Source organism: Mandrillus leucophaeus, unplaced genomic scaffold (genome assembly GCF_000951045.1).
Source record: "Mandrillus leucophaeus isolate KB7577 unplaced genomic scaffold, Mleu.le_1.0 Scaffold244, whole genome shotgun sequence".
NCBI lineage: Eukaryota > Metazoa > Chordata > Mammalia > Primates > Cercopithecidae > Mandrillus > Mandrillus leucophaeus.
In genome coordinates this window covers 1,032,045-1,049,909 of record NW_012102521.1, presented here as the reverse complement: position 1 = coordinate 1,049,909, position 17,865 = coordinate 1,032,045, and the positions used below count along the sequence as shown (strand labels likewise).

At 59.6% G+C, this 17,865-nt stretch overlaps 1 protein-coding gene across 1 annotated transcript in view; it reads right to left on the bottom strand.

Annotated features, from left to right (window-relative positions):
- The window catches only part of ADSSL1 (adenylosuccinate synthase like 1), a 21,122-nt gene extending 4,782 nt beyond the window's left edge, over positions 1–16,340 (bottom strand). Inside the window, exons 1-13 of the mRNA XM_011982889.1 lie at positions 16,294–16,340; positions 15,976–16,205; positions 11,071–11,173; positions 7,802–7,864; positions 6,848–6,898; positions 6,410–6,476; positions 5,467–5,574; positions 5,257–5,338; positions 4,934–5,060; positions 4,172–4,326; positions 2,977–3,101; positions 1,935–2,032; positions 442–591 (exon numbers count right to left, since the gene is read on the bottom strand). Coding sequence (XP_011838279.1) covers positions 442–591; positions 1,935–2,032; positions 2,977–3,101; positions 4,172–4,326; positions 4,934–5,060; positions 5,257–5,338; positions 5,467–5,574; positions 6,410–6,476; positions 6,848–6,898; positions 7,802–7,864; positions 11,071–11,173; positions 15,976–16,205; positions 16,294–16,333 — 1,399 coding nt within the window. The 5' untranslated portion in view covers positions 16,334–16,340. The remainder of the gene's footprint in view (positions 1–441; positions 592–1,934; positions 2,033–2,976; positions 3,102–4,171; positions 4,327–4,933; positions 5,061–5,256; positions 5,339–5,466; positions 5,575–6,409; positions 6,477–6,847; positions 6,899–7,801; positions 7,865–11,070; positions 11,174–15,975; positions 16,206–16,293) is intronic.
- Positions 16,341–17,865: the final 1,525 nt, after the last annotated feature.

The following is a 17,865-nucleotide window of genomic DNA, read 5'->3' as shown; positions in this document are numbered from 1 at the left end:
AAATAAATAAATAAATAAAAAGAAGGTTGCGCATGTTGGGGAACTGATCCTCCCGCAGCAGAAAACAGGAGTCTCTTCCCTTCTCCCTTGGAAATGGCAACCTTAGTTACTTAGTGACTCTCCCTGCAGGCCCTTTCTCTGTAGATGCAAACAGCCCTGGGCTATGAGAGTAAACATACGACACAATCATATGGCTGGCATGTGACCCATCTGTTGTTCTGGATGCGGAGATGCAGGGGCTCCTGGCAAGGTCACACCCACACCCTGGCCACAGGAGCCACGCTGCCCCAACTCTGAGTCCTCCTCCCCTCCTGCCATCCAATATATTCACTTGGTGACCACACTTGGTTTTCTTATTGCTCACCAAGCCCTGCGCTGGGATGTGGGCCCCTTGGGGCATCCAGGGTGCAGGGAGGGTGGCTGGGGATGCAGGGCACCCACCTGCGACTCCCACGTGATTCTCCACAAAGCGGATGTAGTTCTGGGCCTGCGGGGGCAGGTCCTCCCACCTCCTGGCGCCTGTGGTGTCTGCTTTCCAGCCAGGCAGCGTTTCATATTCGACTTCGACCTTCTGAAGCATCTCCTGGTTAGCTGGGGGAAGCGCACAGGAGATGAGTGGGGCCCACAGACCTCTCTCCTATCACCAAGGAAGCAAATATTTGGTGACACGGCCACCCCCATCCAGGGCCTCCTTGTTCAGGGACTCAGCAATGAGGAAGGCAGCAAGTGGGCACGTGGCCCAGTTTGATTTTCTCAGTGTTGGGTGGTGAGCAGGGGACAGCAGTGGGGCTCAGACACTGACTACATGCCTTCCAGACCAGAGGGACATGACACATATGTGCTACCCACTCTGCTAGAACCTCCACTGTGACATCAGCTGAGGCACTCCAAGCCTTGGCTTGGAAATTCTGAGACTCTAGAATCCTGAAGCACTAAGGGATCCTGAAGCATCTATGTCCTCCCACCCCAAGAACATCAGCTCCCAGAGGGCAGGGACCTCCGCTCTGTGCAGGACTCTGTGGCTCATGGTAGAAGACGACCACCCTTACAGATGGAAGATGCTGGAACACAGGTTCTCGCTGCAAATGTGTTTGAGCCTTGGAGCCAGGCAGTGTTTGCATGTCCTCCTGGGACCCTGGACCACCATGAGGAGACCTTGCAGGCCTCAGCAGTGCATCCTCTCAAAGGTCAAGGGTCAGGAGGTTCAGGGACACTGCCTGCAAGGACACACACGGCTCCTGTGGCCAGGTGGCCCTCTGTGGTCTACACAGATCTGCTGAATGGAGACCAGCCAGGGGCAGCTCACCCAGGGCTGCTGGGGAGGAAGCCATTGTGGGGGTCAGAACATGACCCTGGACTGAGGTTGAGGGGGCACGTCCAGATGCACACGAAACTGTGAAACCCAGGAAAATGGCATCTCCTTCATGCTTTCCAGAAGAAGGGGTACACGGGAGCAGGGATCCCAGTTAGATCTTTAAAATCTCACCACAAAGCATATTTTCTCAGATGAAATAGTCATCCTGTACATCTGGATAGAGCTTTAGGTTTTCCAGAGCTGACTGCATCCACTAACTCCTGTGTGCCTCCCGTGGCTCCCTGCGGGTGGGCCTTTTCCCTAAGGCAGCTGAAGGACCCCCAGGGTCCCAGGCGCGTAGTCTGTCCCCCTTGCCATTCCCACAGCACTGGAAGGCGCCTGCAGCCACCCCTGCCCGGCCAGGCCTCCCGGGGAACATTGTGGTGAGAAACCCATGAGAGGCAAAAGCCATGATGGAGGCTGGTCCCTGGAGGCAAGCTGCTTGCCCTGTGTCCTGTGAATGTGGGAACTGTCCCCTCTCTGAGAAGTCACAGGTCCCATCTATTCCAATACCCATGAAACGGCCCAATGGGCAGAACGTTCGGCCCAATGGGCAGAACGGCTGCCCCACTTCACATACCTGGGAAATAGGGAATCCTCTTCCCGTTCAGCTTGTACGAGATGCCAACTTTAATCTCACCCAGTACATCCAGGATGTCTAGCTTCGTCAGGGCCAGCCTGTGGAAAGCCAAGGGGCCAGGCAAACCCACGAAGTGGTCAGCAATGCTGAGGTTTCTTCCATTTGCTTTTCACCTCTCACTTCTGTTATTTATAGCAGGGGTCCCCAGTCCCTGGGCTGCGGACCAGTACTTGGTGGTGGCCTGTTAGGAACTGGGCTGCAGAGCAGATGAGTGGCAGGCAAGCTAGCACTACAGCCTGAGCCCTAGCACACGGCGAGGCTGGCGCCATGAACCCTGCGTTGCACATAAGGAAAGTGAGGGTCAGGGACCCCAGACGCCACACCCTCAGCTACTAGGTTCCTCTGCTTCCTGTTGCCGGGTTGGCTCTACCCACCCAGGAGGGGTCTGGTTAATTCTCGAGGAATTTTGGCTGATGCTGTCAACCCTGGTGGAAGATGTGTGACTCACAGCCTTGGCCTGTCTGACTGAGCTGGAGAGGAAGCCGTGAGCCCAGCCATCACGCAAAGCCTCTTTCTGATCCCTGGGAGACAGCCTGAACAGCCGGGGAGACAGCCTGAACAGCTGGGGAGCCTGAGCCAGTCTGTGAGGAGCAGAGGGGCCTGCAGAGTGGACGCCTCGACAGGCCGGCACCAGTGCTTCTGTCCTCCTAGCAGGATGACGGTGCATCCTTTCGTCCTGGGGACTTCCGGTCTCCACATGAAGCATTTTAACCTTTTACAAGCGCCGGAACGCCCTCATCCTTCACGGCATCAGCCCTGGGGTGGGAGTTTGTGCTCCCAGGGCTGGCTGCAACACACCCTGCACAGGCCTCCATACCGCTAACCCCTGGGCCGTGCTTTGTGGAAGGGTCGAGATCAGTGGGAAACCTTGTCCAAGGAGACTTGGTGGCCCTCAGCCCCTGCGTCAAGTGCTGCTTGCCTCTGCAGGTGTCGGGAGTCAGGGACGGTCCCAGTGGGGATGGCAGCAGCATGGGTTGCTTACGCAGTGAATCCATTGACCATGTGAGCATATCTCAGAATCATCAGGTCGAGCCAGCCACAGCGCCTCTTCCTGCCTGTGGTCACCCCCCACTCGTGGCCGCGGGTCTGCAGCAGGTCTCCAATCTCCTACATGAGAACAGGGCAGATGTCACGTGGACTGTGGTGGGGGCCTTGTGCGGCCTGGCCCTGCTGCTCCCCCACCTCCCCCTTCCCACACGCAGATCTCAGAATCCCTGAGGCTGCCCCGCCTCCACCGACAGTCCTTACGTCCAACTCCCCTACATCCCCATGTCCATGGTAAGCCTGTCCGGCAGCTGAGGCTCACAACGGGCAGGGCCTGGCCCACAGTGCCGTGTGAGCCAGTGAGCACTCTTCCTGAACACACCAGACCACTAGGCTTTGTGAGCTGGGGAAGGCACCGGCAGCCTTGCCGTCTTCCCCTCCTGCCTTGGGCAGCTGGGGGAGGTGGGCCTGGCCCTGCAGCTTGGCTTTGGGGGTCAGGGGTATGTGTATCTCCTAACACCTATCCCTGCACCCTCTCAAGCCTCTCTGGAGAGCATCCGCCCCTCCCTGTGTTGGCTCTCCCAGCACCTGCCCTTCCTCCTGCTCAGGCACAAGGGCCATGCCCTTGCCCTACCAAGGGTCACAGGTTGAGGCTGAGAGAGGAAGGCTGGGGCCTCCTGAGGATTCTGGGGCCACAGCAGCTTCCAGAAACCTTCCTGAGGCTGGAGAGCTGGGTGGGGTTGTGGGGGCTGGCTTTCAGCCCCAAGTCTAGCTTGGTTGTGACAGAGGACCGCCCCCAACCTGGGGACAAGGCCGAGGGAAGGTGCTTAGTGTCCTCCCTGAGCCAAGGTGAGTCCACCAGCTACCCCAAGTGAGGGTGTCCTGAGGAGCTGCAAGGCGCCCCCACTTGCCTGTGGGCCTCACACTGCGAGGGGAGTGAGGTCATGTGTACATGTGTCCATGTGCACACCCTGTGTGAGCTCATGTGCTGCGGCCATGGGAATAGGCCCACCCCAGTGCCTCTTACTAAGCCCCACCCTGGCCTGCACAGCAGGAAGGGCCCTGGTAGGAGATGGGGAAATGGTACAGGCAGGGTCCCCACAGCCCCCACCCTGGCACTGCTCACCCCACCCCTGGCACCGCTGCCGGGCCTCCCTGTCCTCCCATGGGGTCCTGAGGGCCTCGGGACTCACGTTGATCTGTTCGGTGGGGAAGGCCCCGATGCCCACGCGTGTGGTATAGGCCTTCACCACACCATACACGTCACCTATGTTCTGCGGGGGAATGCCTAGGCCCGTGCACACGCCGCCCACGGTGCAGTTGGATGAAGTCACAAAGGGGTAGGTCCCTGCAAGACAGAGCAGGTTAGGGGGCTACCTGTCATCCCCTGTAGATTACTCCACCCAGCCCAAGAGGCCTTCTCAGTAAAGGGCAGCGGGCAGTTCAGACCATGGGGGGTCCCCTCCGTGGGGGTCGCTAGCCTGTCCTGGGGGAGTGGCTGAATGGGTGCTGTGTGCTGGGCTATGTGGCTCACATAAGAGTCTGGGGTGAGGGGAGGGAGAAAGTTGCCCACAGCATGGCCTGAGGTGGCCAGGCCGCCTTGGGGGTGAGGGTAAGCTGGTGCGCCTGTGGGGGTGAGGACAGGATATGGCTGTATAGACCGTCGGAAGGGCTGGCTCTGACCCACCTTGCCAGGCTCCCTGGCCCCACCCCTGACCTTGTCACCTTGTCACCCTATTCTTTCATCTCTAGCCCAGCCCTTTCTCCTCTCCCTTCCCTTGCTGACAATAGGAACACTAAGGACATGAGGATCATTTCCATGGGCATGGATGGCACTGTGGCCTTGGAAAGCGGGTCTGCCCCTCCCTCCCCCATCTGTTCCCACAGCTCTCCGCAGCTGGGTCTTCCCTGGCAGGCACGAAAGGTCGCTGGCACGCACATCCTCCCGGACATACCGAAGTCAATGTCGAGGAGGGCGGCGTTGGCACCCTCCACCAGGATCTTCTTGGGGGGGCCGTGGAGTGCCTCATACATAAAGTAAACACCATCTCGGACCATGGGTCTGATCCGCTCAGCAAAGCCCTGCAAGGAAGGACCAAGCAGCAGAGTGAGCCTGTGACCTGGGGCAGAGGAGTCCTGCGTCCCCAAGAAGGTTGGCCAGCCCATAACAATGCCTAATAACGGTTGTGCCCCAAGGGTGTTCAACAAGCACCAGGTAGGACAACCAGCCTCCCTGGAGGGGCACTTCGCAGCCCCCACGCTGCGGCCCCGGCTTCACCTTGAGCCTTTTGAGTTGGCCTTCAATGTCTATTTCCAGGGTGGGGAACATCGACTGGTGCTGGTGGGCCAGGTTCTTGAATCTGCACAAGGGACAGTCATTGTCACCCCGTCACAGTCCACGCTGGTCCTCAGGGCCCTCCCCACTAGCCACAGACCCTTCTGGCAACCTCTCCCCATCCTCTCCCGGGACTGCAGATGGCTCAGGTACCTGGAGGAAAACTCATCGAAATCTGACAGGAGGTCGCAGATGCGGAGGCCCGTCCGGGCAGCTTTGGAAGAGTAGGTGGGTCCGATTCCCTTCTTGGTGGTGCCTATACTGAAAGATGAGGAGGGGGGGTCCATGAGAACCCAGGAGCCCCAAGGAGCTCAGGCATCCCACTGAGGCCATGACCCCCGCCGGCTCATGACTCCAGTGCTCACCATTGCCGCCTGTGTCTGGCTGAGCTGTGAGTGTGTGCAGTGTGGGTGTATGCACTCGCATGGATGTATGTACTGGTATGGTGTGTGCCTGTGTGTGGATGTGTGCACACCGAGTGTGTGCCTGTGTGTGGATGTGTGCACACCGAGTGTGTGCACGTGTGTGAGTGTATGTAGGTGTGGCTGTGTGTACTTTTGTGCATTTGCGTGGGTGTGTGGGCTTGTGCGGTGCGTGCACATGTGCATACCTGTGCGAGCATGCGTGGGCGTGTGGTGTGTATGTGAGAGCACGAGTGTGTGCCCTTGCCTGTGTGAGAGTGTGAGTGGGTGTGTGATCACCTCTCTGAGGCAGGACACTCATCTGCTTCACTCCTGTGTCCTTGGCACATCTGAGGTTCTATAAACTTTTTTAGTGTTCCTCATGTCCTCCCTGGGGCCTGTGTGGAGTCAGGAAAGGTGGTGGGTGTGACAGGCTACGGTAGGGCTTATGCACTCCTGTGGGGGGCTGCGTGGCAGTGACAGCCAGCAAGGACAGTGTGCAACCCCAGAGAGAGACGGGCTGGCTCGTCCGGGGGTTGGGTGATGCACTGTGGAATTTTGACAGGTGCCATTCTCCAGGGGCTTTGAGTGGGTTGAGGTACCCTCCTCGTGCCCAGGACCAGACACACCCCACAGTCTACCAGCTTGCGGGCCCAGAAGGCTCCCTGAGGGTGAGAGTGTCCCGGCAGACTTACTTCTTCCCCTCTTGTGCCTGGCGCTGCACTTCCTGAAGTCCATCGACAGCCTGGTGAAAATCGAACACTGTCGGGTGGGCCAGGTGAGGGCACCAGGGAACGGGAGAGAAGCAGAGGACAGATGTTTACACATGGAACTCACCTCCTGCTGGCCTGAGTCTCCTGGGAAGGGGGTGGTCGAGATTTCAAAGAGGACAAACTGGGGTGTGACCGTGAGTGTCTGGGGCTCAGTTTCCCCATCTGCAAATGGGCTAGGGACCCCTGACCCAGCTCCCACCTTGAAGCTCTTTAAAAAGGATAATGTACAAGCTAACGGAGCCATGTGGAACAAGAAGGCCTTGGGGACTTCCCTGATCTTGGTGGCCGTGGAGGAGCAGGGCCGGCTGGCAATGGTGGGGGCAGGAGGGGCTGTTCCCTGTACCCCAGTGGGAAACGTACCAAGGTGGGCTCTGTCAGAGATGATGAGCCTCTTCTCCCAGTCCTTCAGGCCTGCGGGGACACGGCACGCAGGTGGGTCAGTGTTCACTGCAGCTCACACGTGAGAGGCCAAGGCTGGGCTAGCTCACCCGGCTCCCATCCGGGTAAGGCATGTGGGGGCCGACAGGGCCACCTCTGTTGCACAGCAAGCAGCAGGCCCGCCCCTCGTTGCCTGCTCCCCAGCTGAGGCTCCCGGACCCTCACTCCACCCCCTGCCGGGATGCCCACTCTCATGCCTGCAGGCTTCACCCCTCCGGGCTGGGGAGCCGGAGCTGGGGTGAGTGCCTGGCCTTCCTCCCTACCTGCGGCCACTCTGAAGGTGACCTGCCCCCTCAGGGCCTCAGTCTGGGTACCCCCTGGTGCCCATGTCCCCAGAATCACATTCTCCTTGCTCTTTTCACACCCATCCCGCCCTTGAGCCTGAGGCTGGAGCTCAGCGTCCTCCCAGACCCACTCAGGCTGCTGTCTGTCCCTACCCACACTAGGTCTGCCTTGCCCACACCCCCAGCTGGTGGGTCTCGCTCACTGCCTGCAGGCCTCTGTGTGCCTGGCCAGATGCTCCTCAGAGCCCCCAGGAGCCACATCCTTCCCTGCAGGCATAATTAGCCCAGCAGTCCCCACTTCCCACTGGGTGTCTGGTCCAGGTCCCTGGCTCCTTCCCAGACGTCCTGACCTGAGTCTGCAGGTGCTACCTGGCCCTGTGATGCCGAGGCCGCCAGCGTCTGAGGCCTCTGGGTTGCCTGGCTCACTCGTTTTCTGCACAGGTAGAGCCAGTGATGAGCTGAGCCAACTGTGTTGGGAACCCACCCCCGCCAGTCCCCTCCGCGGGAGAAACCCTCAGAGAGGCTCCAGCCAACACAACCTCTCAGGGCACCGTGTCTGGGACAGGGCAAGTCTGCAGGAGCTTGGACTTACCTTTCTTTTCATTCTTCTCTGCTTCCTCAAACAAGCCCGGCAAGTGGATGACCACCCCGTTGCCTGCATGAGAGACAGAGGCATGAGACAAGAGTTGTGTCCCAGACATTGGAAAACGTACATTAAGAACAGCATGAAGTGAATGGGTACAGTGGCTCATGCCTGTAATCCTGGCACTTTGGGAGGCTGAGGCAGGAGGATCCCTTGAGGTCAGGAGTTCAAAACCAGCCTGGCCCACATGGTGAAACCCCATCTCTACTAAAAATACAAAAAAAAATCTGGGCATGGTAGTGCGTGCCTGTAATCCCAGCTACTGGGGAGGCTGAGGCAGGAGAATCACTGGAACCTGGGAGGCAGAGGTTGCAGTGAGCTGAGATCCTGCCACTGAACTCTGGATGACAGAGTGAGTCTGTCTCAAAAAGCAAACAAACAAACAAACAAAAACAACCCAGCATGAAATGGGCACACCTATGTTCACAGCAGCATTATTCACAGTAGCCAAGAGCTGTCCATTGACAGATGAATGGATAAGCAGAACATCGTCTATCCATATGATGGAAAAGTATTCAGCCTTAAAATAGGAAGGAAATTCTGACACAGGCTGCAACGTGGAGGGGCCTCGAAGACATGATGCTGAGTGAAATAAGGCAGTTACAAACGGACACAAACAGGATGATTCCGCTTATATGAGGCCCCTGGAAGAGTCAAATTCATAGAGATCGAAAGTAGAATGGGAGGCACCAGGGGCTGGGAGAGGGAGACTGGGGAGTTGTTTGATGTTTCAGCATTTCAGTGTGTGAAGATAAGAAAGTTCTGGAGGTGGATGGTGGTGATGGTTGCAAAACAATCACATTCCTTGGTATTTAAGGAGCTGAAAATTGATGTCCCCGCAGAAACCTGCACGTGGATGTTTAGAAGCTCTATTCATAATCGCCGGAACTCGGCAGCAGTCAAGAGGCCCGTCAGTAAACAAAAGGAGAAGTCAGCGGTGGTCCCTCCAGACAGTGGAGTATTATTCAACACTGAAAACAAATGAGCTATCAAGCCATGAAAAGACGTAGATGAAAGTTAAATGCATATTACTGAGTGGAAGAAGCCAATCTGAAAAGGCAACATACTGTACAATTCCAACTCCAAGATTCTGAAAAAGGCACAACTACGGAGACCGCGTGAGTGGCTGCCGAGGGTTGAGGAGGGAGAGATGAACGGGTTGAGCTCGGAGGTTTTTAGGACAGTGAAAAAGTCTGTATGATGCTCTGGTGGCAGATACACAGCATACATTTGTCCACACTGGCAGAATGTACAGCACCAAGTGTGAACCCTAAGGTGACTGTGGACGCTGGGTGATGGTGATGCGTCAATGCAGGTCCATCGATTGTAACAAATGCACCACTCTGGTGGGGCATGGTGGCTCTTGCCTATAATCCCAACATTTTGCGATGCTGAGGCAGGAGGATCACTTGAGGCCAGGAGTTGGAGACCAGCCTGGGCAACATAGCAAGACTCCCATTTCTTAAAAAAAAAAATGCATATATGTACTAGCTGAGTGTGGTGGCACAAGCCTGTAGTCCTGGCTACTTGGGAGACTGAGGCAGGAGGATCCCTTGGGCCCAGTAGGTTGAGGCTGCAGTGAGCTAGGACTGTGCCATTGCACTCCAGCCTGAGTGACACAGCAAGACCCTGTCTCAAAGCAAAAAACAAAACACAAATATACCCCTGAGCTCTAAACCCTTTGCTTGAAGACGAAGCCCTTCAGGAACCCCTGCTGCCTCTCCAAGGAGCCTCCTTCCCTTTGCCAGTTCCCGCTGAGGCTGGCCATGGCACAGGCTCAGCTGAGGGAGACAGGACTTCAGTCCAGACAAGAGTGACCTGGAGTCTACGTAAGCCACAGTGAGCACAAAAGGTCACCCAAATGCCACGGCATCCTAAAATAAACACGTGGCAGAGGCCCGGAGTGTCGCAAGCTGAGGGTGTCTGTGTGAGCCCTGGCACGTCCTGCCACTTGCTAAGCGGTGCCTCCTTGGCCTTGTTTCCCGCCATGTGGGGCCCAGGGCTGGGCAGGACGGGGCTGGCGGCTGGAGAAGGCTTCCTGCAGCACAACCGGGAGTGGCCAGCTAGCGCTACTGCCCAGTCTGCCAGGGCCAGGGGCTCCTGCGACATGGCGGGCAGGCCACCTCACTGCTTAGGGCCTTCCTGCTGTGAACTAGGGACCATCCCCACACTGTCCTAACTCCACCGCTGGGAGGGCCAGGGACTGGGTCTGCACCCAAGGGGACGGTCTTGGGTGAGTCACTCCAGCTCAGCCCCTGATCACACATGGCCCCTGCGGCAGCCACCTCTGCTCTATCTTCCTCCCGCTGCTCACATTCGACGGGCTCAGGCCCATGCCATCTGCTGGGCACACACCTGAGGCGCCCGAGCCCCCACTTCCTGACAGGCTGAGAAGGGGTCAGATACGTCAGAAGGATGGCCTTGCTGTAGTCTGGAAAGAGCTGGAAGGGAAAGTACAAGAAGGGGCCTGGCTGGCTTGGCCACTGGGATCAGGAAAAGCTTCTCTGAGCAAGGGGGTCTTGGGCTGAGAGCTGAGGCCAGGGTGCACAGTGCAGGCTTCTGACCGAGAGAGGGAGGGAAAGAGAGCCACGGAACCCTGGGGGCAGAGGTGGCTCGCCTCTCGGAGCACTGAGTGGTCACCCGTGGCTGCAGTGAAGTCCACAGGGAGGGGCTGTGTCCGGACCCAGGAGGGGGCAGGCGATGTAGAAGGAGGTCCCTCTGCAGCATGGACTGGGAAGGGGCTGGAACCAGGCCTGCCAGGTGGCCACAGCAGCCCAGGCAAGAGGACAGCCATAAGGCCAGGAAGGGCACAGCCTTGTCCACATAGCCTGGTCGCTGCGCAGCGAGAAGCCAGGCCTGTCGCAAGCACATGCTCACTCACAGGTATGCACATGCAGTCACAGGCACATGGGCGTGTGGTCTCGCAGAGTGTGTGCACGCGAGGGATCAGGGATCAGGCACTCCCGCTCCTGCGGGTGGATGTGACTCTGCCCTCCTCCCATCAGCCCGGTGTCCTCTCAGCTGTGTTCCCAGCCCAGGCCTGGGCTATGCAGGTTTCTATGCACCAGTGCCTGGTGGGGCAGGTGGAGGCTGGGGTCCAGCCTCCTGCTAGAGCCGTCGTCATCAGGCTCTGGTACCCTGTACCCCTGCGAGTGGGGATCCTGGGCTGGCTGACACCCCCTTTCCTGCTCACATACAGGTGGGGGCAGGGTACTCACCAATGAAGGACACAGCCTTGGTGTTGATGATGCCGCTGGGCAGTAGGTGGAAGTCATACTCCTTCCCATCCACCACCACCGTGTGGCCAGCGTTGTTGCCCCCCTGGAACAGAAACCTGGCTGAGCTGAAGGCACTTGGGTACTGAGGACCCCCCGGACATGGACTGACCCACAGGGGCTTCCCCTGTCTCTGCAGGGCACTGCTCTTGGATTTTGGGGTGCCTGGCTCGGTGGCCAGCTCTGCTGCGTCTGCAGGACTGGGATGTGAGCATCCTGCACCATGCAAGGAGTGCAGCCGTTTGGTCAGGGGCCTATGTTAGAAGGGTCTGGCCCAGGCTGGTGCCAACACCTCCAGGTGGCTTGGTACAGGTCTCTGCAGCCACAGGCCCCACTCTGGAGCTCGCTCCTTTCATGCAGGAGTGAGGGCCCAACCCTTCCGCAGAGCACGAATTCAGCCCCCGCCACAGCCCAACCTGCCCTCACCCTCTTTAGCAGGGACCCTTCCCTTTGAGCAGGCACCTCCCATCTAAAATGAAAAGGCAAAAGCTGTTCTGAGCCAGCCCTGTTCTGGGGAACACCCAGCCACAGGCTCCCCTCTCTGGGGGACTCCTGCTGCAGGTGGGGAGAGGGCCTGGGACTAGGATGTGCAGACTCAATGCCCTCCTGCCAGGAGATAGCCACATGACACAAGCAGACTGTGCCACCGCCCTGGACGCCACTGCCTTAGGCTCCCAAAGGGCCTCTTGTGCCAGTGGAAGCTGGAGATAAAGTAGGGACCCTCTCCAGGTGGGGCAACAACCAAAGCCCTCCTGCCTTTTGCTTGGCTCTGCTTAGCAGGGCACAGGTCCAGTGGGTGTCCGCTGCTGCCCCCACCCTCTGCTCCTGCAGGCCAGGTGGGCTGGTGGCATGACGATTGCAGGGACACTCCAGCCCCAAGGCACAGCTCATAGGGCTCCCCTACATGTAGGCAGGAGTCCCCGCTTCACAGCTGAGGAAGGGGCAGCATCTGTGATGCCCCACGATGGCCCATTGCCCCTGAAGCCAGGCCCCCACCAATGGCAAGGGGTGTCCCTCCAGCACCTTTTGGTCTTCATGCCACCATAAGACACCCGTGTAGGCCAGGTGTGGCAGAGCCTGGAGGGAGCCCCAGAAGCTCTCTGCCCCACGAGAGAAGGCCAGGTCTCCAGCCCCACTTCCAGCCAGCCACGGGATGGCGTGGGGGACCCTCCCTGTTGCCCTCTGTCCTTGGGCTCCACCTGGAGGGTGAGCAGGGTTCCGGTGGGGTGCTGGAGGACACACATGGATACCCTGCCCCACAGACTGGTCTGGCCTTTCCTTCACTACTGCCCTTTTGGGGCCCACTCTGTCCCCAGGACTCCAGAGCCCAGATCCAGCCCCACCTTCCTGCCCCACCTCCCAGCAGAAAAGCCCTCAACTTGTCTACCCATGAGGGATCCTCCCAGCCACACTGCACTGCTCTCTGCCCAGCAGAGGGGTCTCAGCTCCCCTCCCACCCTCACATGCCTGGCAGTGGGGTGTCCCACATAGTCTTTCCTACCTGCCCAGGCAGGACCCTCAGTGACGGCGGCCCCCTCCCTCTGCACTAGCTCCTCATGATGCATCTGGACAAGATTTACATGGAAAGAGCCCTGGCGGCTGGTGCCAGGGCAACCCTGGGGACAGAGGGAAGGCAGATCTGGAGATGCCAGGCAGGGCGCTCGCCCTCCTGGGACCTAACGTCACACATCGGGAGATTAGGCAGCACTCAGAGCCCTGAGGCCCCTTCCCAGGGCAGCAGTCCTCACCCCCACGCCCCGGCTTCTGCCTGCCCTGCCTGGCTGGGCCCAGTCCTTGCAGGAAACCAGTTCAGGACAGTGGCTCTGGGCAGGGTGGTGCTGGGTGAACTGGGTGGGGATCCTGGGAGGTGGAGAGATGCAGGAAGCCTGGTGGCAGGAGGGAGGGTGATCTGAGGGCACCTGGAGGCCCTGGGGGAGCTAATGCTGCCAGGCGCCGAGGCAGGGTGGAGATGGAGGGTCAGGGCACTTCCACAGCCTGGGCGGGTGGGTGGGGCTCTCAGCCTGTGCCGCTCAGCAGACCCTGAGTCAGCCCTGGGCGTGCAGGTTCAGTCCATCGGGACGGGGCAGGCCCTGGCGTGACTGGAACAGGCTCTGGGTTTGGGGGTCACCACACCCTCCTGGAGACCCCCACCCTTACTCTGTCCTTGCCTTGGCACATACGTGGTGTGGTAATTCCTCTCTGCGGGGGTCACAGAGTAGGTTCATGCCCACGATTGCATCTGCTGCCTTTTGGGGGCAGTCAGGGGTGAGGTCTCTGAGGACAGGTAGGGAAACGGAGATAAGGGAAGCCTATCCCTTGTACAAAGCCCCGCCTGGGGTGGGCAGGCCTCGAGGGATGACCTGGCAGTCAGGGCAAGTGCTGCCTGCCACGGCAGAGTGCCCAGAGCCCATGTCAGCAGGCCCAGGGACGCCCCGCTGGGCACACCCTGGCTCTGTTGGGGGCAAACACAGGCTCCTAGGAACAGGCATGGCTTGTCGTGGGCCAGTGGGTGTCCGATGACCCCCGGGCCAGGGCCAGTGCCAGGCCACTCCTGGGAGCAGGAGCCAGCCCAGGTCACTGAGCCTGAGGCCTGCTGACCCGCAGGCCTTCCCAGTTCTGGGGAGCCCAGGACGATGGCCCCGGAGAGACCCCAGTCTGTCCTCCCCATCACAGTTGAGGTCTCAGGATGTCAGGCTGCACAGGCACGTGGTGAGAGGTTGGGGACAAGAAGTCCTCCTGCCCTTCCTCCAGCTTCAGCCTGGGATTCCCACAGCACAGGCGTCCGAGGAGGGCTGGACAAAGGGGGACAAAGGGAAGCTGGTACAGTCAGGCCGGGGTTGTGCACAAAGGCAGAGCCTTCAGGTCCAGGCCAGGGTCTGCCTTGCCATGGGAGCCACCAGCCGAGGCTGACCATGAGGCTGGCTGCTGAGGAGGGACCAAACATCAGGGCCAGCCCCGCCCTTCCTGGAGAGGGACTGGGACCTTCCCTTGGGGCTGCCTCGGGCTGCAGGTGGATGCCAGGCCCCTCAGCATGGTGTGCAGGGCAGTCGGGAGACTGCTGCCCTCTCACAGGGCTTCCTCCTCTTGCACAGACGCACCGGTGCCTCCAGCCCCACCGGTCTCCCTCCTCTCCTTTCCTGGCCCCTGCTGGCCCAGTAGATGGGTCTATGGATCCTGCCACAGGGGGCCTCTCAGGGTCTGCTTGTCCCAGGCAGCCCGGCCCTGAGCCCTAAGTCCTGTCACCATCCCCCCAGTGCTGAGCCCCCAAGGCAGCCGCGCTCACTCTGTCTTTCCTACCTCATGGAGATAAGTGATGGGCAGAAGAGCCAGGGTTGAGTGTGTGCCACAGGACAGCTCTGCTTAGGCATGGCTCCCACCACAGCCCCTCAGGCCAAGCTCCAGGGTCCTCATGTCCAGCCGGCAGGCCTCTCTCTGCCAGGCACCCCTCGGCTGCCCTGCTCCTCTAAAAGCAGAGCTGAGGCACCTGAGCTCAGGGAAGGCCATGGGCACATCCATCCTTCAGCCACCACTCAGGGTCCTCTAGGGGCTGCAGAGTCCTGCATTTACCTAAGATGCCCACTGCTGCCCCTACAGGTGGAGAGGAAGCCCAGGCCTGTTGCTCCTAGGAAAGGAGCCCCTGCATGGCCAATGGGCTGAGCCACATGCTGTGAGCTGCCATGGGCGGTCACTCATGTTGCACACTGCACAACTCTGGGGGGTGCTGTCACAGAGCCATGGCATGAATGATGGCCCCTAGAGGTATAGCAGCTGCAGGGACACATCATGCCACCTTTCCACTGTTTGCCAGGTAAGGGACAGTAGATTAAGGTACGCCCCCAACTTTCAGAAGCACAGTGAGGCAAGGGTGCAAGCGAGAGAGAAGATACAAAGATGGACGGCGCAGAACACCTGCCTTGAGTGACCTGTACCCAAAGGCTCAGATCAGGCTGGGGGCCCAGAGTTAGGGGTACGCAGGGAGCCTGGTAGCCCCCTGGCACTTTCTACCTGCCTCCAGGTTTCTCCTGGGGTCTTCCCCTCTGTGGTGGAGCCTTGGGTCAGGACACTGGAGTCTCCCCTACCACTCTCTGCCTAGTCTGGCTGGTCACTCAAGTCCCTAGGGGACATCCCTGCCAGCCGCCTTCCTGGTGGCAGGGAGTTCAGGAAAAGAGGCTGTCTCCATACTGGACGAGGGAAGAGGGGACAAGGCCCACTCAGGAACCAGACACAGCTCTGACCCCTGCTTTGTCCCTGTGGGTCTAGCCAACTCACCCCTCTGGGGGCCAGGGAAGGCACGGCCCTGTGGCCAGCCCTGTCCCCACTGCCCCACTCAGGACCCTCCCCTCCAGGAGGCTGTGCGCACCCTCAGACCACCCACAGCACATCTCGGGGCCGCTCCTCAGTCCTCCCACCATTGCTGCTCTCTCCAGGCATTTTATATATGTACCTATATTTATAAGTAAATATCTCTCTACATCTTTCTCCATATCATCTGACTATCTATAGTCTGCCAGGGCTGCCAAAACAAAATACACAGCCTGGACAGCTTCAACAATGGATTTTTTTTTTTTTTTGGAGACATGGTCTCACTCTGTCACCCAGGTTGGTGTGCAATGGCGTGATCTTGGCTCATGGCAACCTCTGCCTCCTGGGTTCAAGCTGTTCTCCTACCTCACCCTCCCCAGTAGCTGGGATTACAGGCGCCTGCCACCATGCCCAGCTAATTTTTGTATTTTTAGTAGAGACTGGGTTTCACTTGGCCAGGCTAGTCCTGAACTCCTGACCTCAAGTGATCCACCCACCTCAGCCTCCCAAAGTGCTGGAATTACAGATGTGAGCCACCGCACCCACCCGCTCCCCTCCAGGTGTTAAGGACCCGGCTCCTGCAGTCCTCCTGGGCAGGCAGGTGTGGCCTCCTGCATTTGACCTGTGGCTCCTCCAAGCCCTCTCCTCTCCCAGCGTCACCCTGGTTGGGCCTCCACAGGCACTGGGAAGGTGAGGTGTGGGCTGAGCTGGCGTGGAGTGGCCACTCAGTAGCTGGGGACTCCTTGGAGGCAGCCAGGGGAGGGCTGTGCTGTGACCTGGGGCTGGGCTGAGGGGCAGGGCCAGTTCCGGGGGCCTCTGCCCACCTCCTTGCCTCTGGGTTGCCACCCCGCAGCTCCTCCCCACCACGCCGGCGCCATGCTCCTCCCCACCACGCCGGCGCCATGCTTCTCCCCACCACGCCGGCGCCACGCTGCTGACACCTGCAAGGCCTCTCCACACACAGGCTTTGTCCTTGCTCCTCACCTCCACACTGCCCAGATGGCGCATGCCCTGCCCCTGCACTGAGCTTGTCACCTGCGCGTGTCCCAGCCTTGCCCTCCAGCCATCATCCTGCTCCTGTCCACCCCGTCCCTAAACCCTTGGGATGCCACCTGCCATCTGCCTGGCTTGGGGGCTGTCCATTGACCTTTGACCTGCCAGGGCCCCCTCCACTCCCGGCCCACTTGGCCACTGCCCTGCAGTCCACAGGTCCCTTAATGCCATGGATGACTCCTCTGGCCACAGCGTCTGCTTGGCCCAGTGTTCCCAAGGAGGCCCCTTTCTCTCCTGCGATGCAGCTCCCATCGTCAGCCCTACCTGCAACAGCACCTGGGACGAGGCTTGCTACCTCCCATGCTCCAGAGCCTTCTCCCCACAGCATTAGCAGACTACATCTCTGACGGTGCCATGCCCCAACGCCACTGCACTCTACCCGCTTCCCCCTCAGCCCTAGCTGTGCCAGGCCCATGCTATACCACCTCCTGGTTAAGCTCTCATGCAGGATTGGGGAGGAGGGGACAGTGGAGTGGTTGTTTGCACCTCTGCCCCTGGAATGGGAGCAACCAGCTCTCCTGCCTCTGTGTCCATCCCCAGCCCTGGCCCAGCGCCTGGCTGTCAGCGAGCTCACGCCAGACAGTGAAGCGAGCAGAGTGGCGAGCGCCGGGGGAGGCTGACGGTGCTTCTCAGAGGCTGTGAGGCTCCTGGGGCCCAACCTCTTGGCACTGGCACCCAATGGCAGTTTGTATGACAACTATGCCCGGCACAGAGCAAGGGGCCCTGGCGCCCAGTGTGCACGCACCTGTGACTACCAGTGTGGTGCGGTGGGTTCAGCCACTTATACTGTTTCACTCCCTTCTGGGCTCTGCTTGCAGGCTCCCACCATTCACTCATTCCTTCAACCCAAAGGAATTGTTCTCTGCCCCTTTTGGTAGTGGGGTGAGGCCTGGGACAGAACCGACAGGTATGCAGGTCTCGGCTGCCTGGGACTGGTGTTCCCGCAATGAGGCAGGGCTGTGTTTAACTGCAGGGACCCTCTGTCCTGGAGCCATGGCCCAGTGACCAGCACCATCACCAGTGCAGAGGTGGGGTAGGGGAAGACCCCTTTCTAGAAGCAACCCCAGGCACTCCCCGGCCAAGGCAGCTGCCCCTCCGACTCCCAGAAGGTCTCTGGTGCACCCTGGAGCCTGAGGCAAAGCGTTACCTGATGGCCCCTTGGAGACAGCGCCCAGAGCCACGACAGCCACAGCACAGGGGCCCTCAATGCACAGGATGCCAGCTCCCACCTGGCGCTGCCACACCACAGAAGACACTGTGGGAACAGCCTGTGGTCTCACACCCCTGCATACATGGCCACAGCTTTCCACCCCTGTCCGCCAGCTGGACACGGGCTCTAGCTAGAGCTGGAGGGCATGGGAGGCTGGGAGTGCACTATGGAGA